This window comes from Taurulus bubalis (assembly GCF_910589615.1).
Source record: "Taurulus bubalis genome assembly, chromosome: 7".
Taxonomy (NCBI): domain Eukaryota; kingdom Metazoa; phylum Chordata; class Actinopteri; order Perciformes; family Cottidae; genus Taurulus; species Taurulus bubalis.
In genome coordinates, this window is record NC_136595.1 from 25,074,405 (window position 1) to 25,081,169 (window position 6,765).

General features: G+C 41.9%; 1 protein-coding gene across 1 annotated transcript in view; it reads right to left on the bottom strand.

Annotated features, from left to right (window-relative positions):
• Positions 1–3,906, bottom strand: part of pfas (phosphoribosylformylglycinamidine synthase) — a gene marked incomplete at its 5' end in the record, with an annotated part of 16,466 nt that extends 12,560 nt beyond the window's left edge. The window contains 4 exons of the mRNA XM_079221195.1: positions 1,252–1,450; positions 1,540–1,645; positions 2,315–2,450; positions 3,786–3,906. Of these exons, the coding sequence (XP_079077321.1) occupies positions 1,252–1,450; positions 1,540–1,645; positions 2,315–2,450; positions 3,786–3,906 (562 nt within the window). The remainder of the gene's footprint in view (positions 1–1,251; positions 1,451–1,539; positions 1,646–2,314; positions 2,451–3,785) is intronic.
• Between the last annotated feature and the right edge of the window lie 2,859 nt (positions 3,907–6,765).

Consider the following 6,765-nt stretch of genomic DNA (forward strand, 5'->3'; position numbering starts at 1 on the left):
GGCCGCAGGTCTGCAAACACACCTCCAACGAAACGTGGACAGAGTCTGATGGTTATCTTAAGCGTCTGACAACATTACGGAAAGAAGCCGACTGAGAAATGAAATGTTTTTATTACCCGTTTGTCTAACTGCATCATGTGACAAACTGCCGTCTGCATCGTCTCTTAATACTGGACCGAAAAACGTTGTTCCCGTTGAGAAAATCCAGGTTGAAAAGTGCCAAAGTTTTCCTTCACTCAGATTTTTGACCTCAGTAAATACTATCTGACTACTTACTTAAATAAAAGTATCAAAGTATTTGCATCAAAATCTACTTTTCAGTACATATTGTAAGGAAAAGCTAATATCGTGTAATAATATATATATATATATATATATATATATATATATATATATATATATATATATATATATATATGAAAGAGTATCATTGGATTATAATTATTGATGCATTAATGTGTTCATCACTTAGCGGTTTCAGCTGGAAAAGATGTAGAGTACATCACTGTGCATTGTGTGTTTTATTTGTTGCACATCCATATTCGTGTCTGTCAGAAAGAAAATCGGAAAAAAATTGTTTCTTATTGTCACTAAAAAAAAAACTAAAAAAAAAAACGAGGAAAATAAGGTCCAGGTTGAAAAAACTAAAACGTTCACTTTCAACATCTTTGTGATCATCTTGAAAAACATCCCGCTGGGCCTCAAGAAATTGTAATTAACATTTTTAATTTAGACAAAAGAGCGAATGGATTCAATTATTTGTCGGATGAATTAAAAATGAGCTAACTAAAGATTTAGTCTTGTACTTAATATTCATTCATAATCAAAATACTCATTAGCCCCTGTAAGGTACTAGAAAGTAAAAGGTTTCAGTTTACACTGTTGACCCAAAAGTCAACAGTGTAATTATCAGCAAATTCAGCTATTTTTTATTAAATTCGTTTTACTAATTGTCTGAGAAAAGAGTCAGCTGGAAACATAACATCTGAACCAGTCAGATCAACTTCTTCTTAAACTGAATTAGCGTTCACATCACGTTACACAGACGCCCAAAACGTGCACGCTAATCAGCGGCAGCGCTGCCGTCCTGTGACTTCACCCAGTGACAGCGTCACGCGTCATGTGACAGCATTACCTCCGTCAGCTGAGGCGCCGCAGGACTGAAGCGTGAAGAGAAAGGAGAGGAAAGGGTCAGCGGCTCCGTTAGAGACTCGGGAGCTACAAGAGATGGAAAAGGGGGCGGAGTCTCACCCAGATCGTCGTTGGCCGTCTGCAGAGCCGCGCGGCCTTTCCCCAGCACGTCCACCTCGAACACCGGCTGCGGCTCGGTTTCCACGGCGAAGGAGGTGACGGGGCGCTGATAGATGCATTCGGTCATGCCGTCGTACAGACACTCGATCAGGCCGCTCACGTCGCCGTCGCGCTCCGTCGCGCTCGCTCCACCCCGGGGCTGAAGGGGAGAGCGACGCGGGGAAACCAATCAGTGCTCTAGAAAAATGATTGTTCTGTGTGTGTGTGTGTGTGTGTGTGTGTGTGTACCTTGATTAGAAACCGGCGAGACAGCTCGACCCGTGTGACGTTGGTGAGGCCGGCGCTCTGGCAGATGGACACGGTGTTTGTGGACCAGGCGGTGGAGAAGTTCAGCCTGAAGAGCAGAACAACAACAACACAAAAATGTTTAAAAGATGTTGAATTTAGTCGATGAGTGGTCGTGTTAAAAACTTCCACAGATGCTACGAGCACAAAGGAGTTCATGCTCAACGCGCTGCTCGACGATTTGTCCTCCAAAAGCGGCAGAGGTCGTACAAACTAAATGTCAGTGAAGAATCTAAAAAGACGACGAGTATTAACGGAAAAAAAACGCCATAAAACCACCTCAACAATGAGGCGAGGAAGAACTAGGAAGTATGTTGTCTTATATTAGCATTTATAGCAATGTTTTTTTGTATTCTTAATTCTAATTTGTACATTAAGTTTATTGTAATTCTGTGTGGAAGGAGGACAGTCTGTTATCTGTGCATAGGACAATAGAAATATCTTAAATCCTGGATCGTCTTTGTGCTTCTGTTGAGAAAGAAGTCTGAAATGCATTAGAAAGAAACAAAGGTTGGTCACAATTTAAGTGAATGTAGATTCTTAAAGACCTTGAGTCTGAAAGCAAAGATCCAGAGGAGCGCCACACGCAGTCGCTGATTACATCATTTTCTGGCTCTCGCCCCGGCTTCACTCAGACTATAAACCACAGACTGCGGGACAGAGCCAGAGCCCCAGCAGGAGATAGAGGTCAGGTGCAGACGGTGCGAGTCAGCAGTACCTCGGCCCGATCTCCACCAGCTTCCCCCCGCCGGCCTCGGTGAGGTGCGGCTCGTCGGACGGCGGCTCGGCCTGCAGGGGAGGACGGAACAACCAGAGGAGGACCTCCTTCTGCTCGGCGCTGAGCCGCTCACAGCCTGCAGCGGAGAGCAAGCAATGAAGACGAGGCAACGTGGAGGAATGGAAGATTATTATTATGATTATTATTCGGCCCAATCTCCTCACTCAAGGTCTTTCCTGCACATTCTGCGAGGGTTTAGGGCTCGCTCTCTCTCTGACATTTTGAGTCCCTTATAAACACTTTCCGGGAGTCGGCATTTCTTCTGACTTTGCCTAAGGTAATTACCCACAAGTCATAGCAATGTGACGAAAAACACGGGATTTACCAGCGGGAGTAAATCAAACAATTACCTCTCATCTCGTGAGGCAAGACCTGGAAACGCTTAAAGTAGGGAGTAAAAAAGAAAATCATAAAATAAGGTAACGTGATATTTTGCCGCAAAGTGACGTCCCAGTCGTATTTCTACCATTCCGAGCACATAAAGCCTCCCAGACTCAACCATTGATGTCAGTTTAGTCCCTGAGGGTTCAGGGTTTAAGGCCTTAGTGGGGAACCTCGGGTTCTGCCGAGTGAAGCCAATGCACAAGTGTTTTAAAACTTGCATTCTCTCTAAAGACTCCTTTGGTTGTATAGAAGTATATGCTTCATTTCTTAAAGCTGCACTCTCTCTCCTGGCCACCAGGGGTGACTCCTCTGGTTGTATAGAAGTCTATGCGTCATGTGTTAAAGCTGCATTCTCTCTCTGACCACCAGAGGCGGCGACTCTGGTTGTATAGAAGTCTATGCGTCATGTGTTAAAGCTGCATTCTCTCTGACCACCAGCAGGCGCCGACTCTGGTTGTATAGAAGTCTATGCTTCATGTGTTAAAGCTGCATTCTCTCTGACCACCAGAGGGTGACTCCTTTGGTTGTATAGAAGTCTATGTTTCATGTGTTAAAGCTGCATTCTCTCTGACCACCAGAGGGTGACTCCTTTGGTTGTATAGAAGTCTATGCGTCATGTGTTAAAGCTGCATTCTCTCTGACCACCAGCGGGCACCGACTCTGGTTGTATAGAAGTCTATGCTTCATGTGTTAAAGCTGCATTCTCTCTCTGACCACCAGGGGGCGACTCCTCTGGTTGTATAGAAGTCTATGCTTCATGTGTTAAAGCTGCATTCTCTCTGACCACTAGAGGGCGACTCCTCTGGTTGTATAGAAGTCTATATAAATGACTCTACTTCTCTTGATTTTGTAAACATGAGTTTATGTCTCAATCTCTAGTTTCAAGTCTTCTTCAATACAGCATGATGTTCATTTAGTACATTATGGTCATTTAGAGTCAAATAAAGCCAAGACGGCTTTTATTTATTTTTTCTCCATAGAGTGGGGTCATCAGGATTGGGCCTTAGCATCTTCACCACCAACTCACCCGTCAGCTCCACGTTGTAGCACAGCTCCGCGGCGACGGCCAGCCGGGGGTGGAGCCTGGCGGCCCTCTGCACGGCGCGCCCGCTCACCGCCTCCTTACTGTAGAGCCTCACGACGGCCATGACTGACGGAGAGACGGGGACAAACGGAGACCTCCGTTAATAAAAACACAAAATCAATCACAGAATGTCAGAGATGATGTCACACGGGCTTTAGCTTCTGCATTGAGTCTATTGATCCTATCGATTACCTTTAAGATGATATTTTTAAATCCCGTATGAACCTTTGAATGATTTGAAACAGGCGAGCAGAGGTCTTCTGTCTCTTCCAGGGTCCAGGATTAAAACTAAAGGGCCCAAGGCTCTGGAAGACAGAAGGCGGTCCGAGTCTTCTATAAACGTTCTTTTATTGAAAAGCATATCCTAATTTTATCCGAGCTCTTCACCTGATTTGTTGGTTTTTAATTTCTACTTTACTTTTCATGTATTTTATCATTCCCTTTGATATTTTATTCCACTTTTAAGTGCTCTGTAAATAAATGTATTATTGTGATTATGAGTAATTCTGCAGTGGTCTCATGGCAGATCAACTTTAAGTATAACTTTCTTTCATTACTAGTTATGAACTGTATCCTCCTATACGTCTAATAAGTCTAAAGGCAATACAAAAAAAAACACTTTGACAAAAGTCAAAAACATACGAGCAGATGAATGTGAAGTCTAAACTCAATTAGCTGCTGGATTGTGTGCGAGTCGCCGGTCACACGCTGCCCAGTCAGGAGCTTCCTGTTAGTCTGAAGCACACAGAGAAGCATTACTTTTCTTAATTAAAGTCTTCAGATGCGTCTCCTTCCAGATTTATCCAAAGACACGACAGTAACGGAGTATAACTGTAAAATACCTGGTTGTTCATCTAAAGTTGGACAATCATCTTTCTCCATGAGAGGCGAACCAAAATCAAATGAAAATTTTACAACAAAAGGTTAAGTGCCGGCTAAATTAAACCAAATATGTACTTATATATTTATCTAATTGTACTGTAAATGACCAAGGTGTGCTGGTGTATGTGTGTTGGCAGTGATGGAAGAAGTACTTTACTTCTGCAGTTCAATATATTGAAAAAAATAAGTTATCAGTCAAATAATTTAAATCTTACTGAAGTAAAAAGTATTAGCATCAAAATACACGTTGACGTACCAAAACTAAAAGTACAAATTGTGCAGAATGGCTCATTTAAGATTAATATACATTGTAGTAATATAATCAAGGATGCAATTAACGTGTTCATCACGTTCATAACGTGTTCAACTTTAAAAGCTCGATTTCATTACTTTGCATACAGCTCGTCCTCCTAAATCTAAAATTATTTATGTTATAATTTATAAATAAATGTACATTTTTCTATTAAAAATAAAAACTTGCAAAGCAAATAGTAACTACAGCTGTCAGATTAATGTAGTGCAGTAAAAAGTACAATATTGGCCTCTTAGCATGAAGTTAAGTACATAAAAACTGCCCTCGAGTACAATACTTGAGTCAATGTACTCAGTTGCAGTACACTGTGTATTGTGACACAAAAAGTGAGTTTCTTCCAGCTAACGTTGCTTGTTGTGTGAAAGCTAAGCGGCTACAAGGTTAGCAGAGGAGCTCGTGAGCTGAACTGACCTGCAGCCGCTTCCGGTGTTGGGTGTTTGGTTTCGGGATGAAAAGAACGGTCGAGACGCCTCGAGGAGTCCTGGAGAAACTTCTCTGGAAGTGGCTTTTGGCTCGCGAGGTCTGCAGACCGACAGGATGGCCCTCTGCACCCACGTGGGAGACGTTCAACCGGTTGCGCATGCGCAGCTGTGAAGTGGGAAGTGGTTACAGGACAGCAACAAAACCTACTCTTTTTTTTACTTTTAGAAAGACTTTGAAATTATAAAGTAAAACTTTCTGACACCCAACGTCTCCCATGTGATCTGGACTGTATTGTGCATTTTGCAGTTTTATTTCAAGTTAAGAATTATATTGTTTTTTATGTGTTTTTAGACTCAGGGTGCAGTATTTATATATTTATATCTGACTTTCATGTTAACAAAACTAAACAAATAAAGGATCCAGCTTTTGCAGGGCTCTAAAGTAATTAATTCAATGTTTTTATAATGTATATTTCTATTTCATGCAACTTTATACTTGCAATGAAAACTACTGTTGTCTTTAATGTCTTTTTTTAAATATGTATCTTGTTTATTGTATATAATATGAATATATGTACAGGAGTCAAATTCCATGTATGTGTACACACACATGGCCAATACAGCCAATTCTGATTGTACTAATAATAGATAATAATGTCACATTTATCTAGACAAGGACCGACTCCAGATCTTCAAATGTTCCTGAATAAACTGTCAGGATATAACAAAAAAAATAATAATCAAAAGACAACAAAAGCTATTAAAGCGTGTTTCTACTTGTGTGGTGTGTCAGCGATGATGGAAACACACACACACACACACACACACACACATACGGACACACACACTGAAGACTCAGGCACTGCAGTCTTAGATATATTTAATAAATTAAAGCCAAGGTACAAAAAAAAAAAATACAATGTACATTTCACACACCCCACCCCTCCTCCTCCTCCACCTCTTTTCTTTAAACTGTGACAAACTGTTTGTATTATTTCCCACGACAGAGCACAGGCCGAGGAACGTCCAATCAGGTCCTTCTGCAGTGTCTCACACACAGAATACGTTTGACCCCTGACCCCTCCCTCCCCCTCCCCCACCCCACAAAACACATACATGCTACATGTCTGCAGGCACCTCGGATAAGACAGAAGGATTAGACTGAGATAAAGTTCATCAGAGAGCACAGAGTACATTTCAACGCAGAGTGTTATTAGATGTCAACCGGTCCTTCTGATTCACCGGACGGCGTGTGATTAATTTCTATTTTCTACAGCCTTCACCAACAACGTCTCCCCCGGCAGAA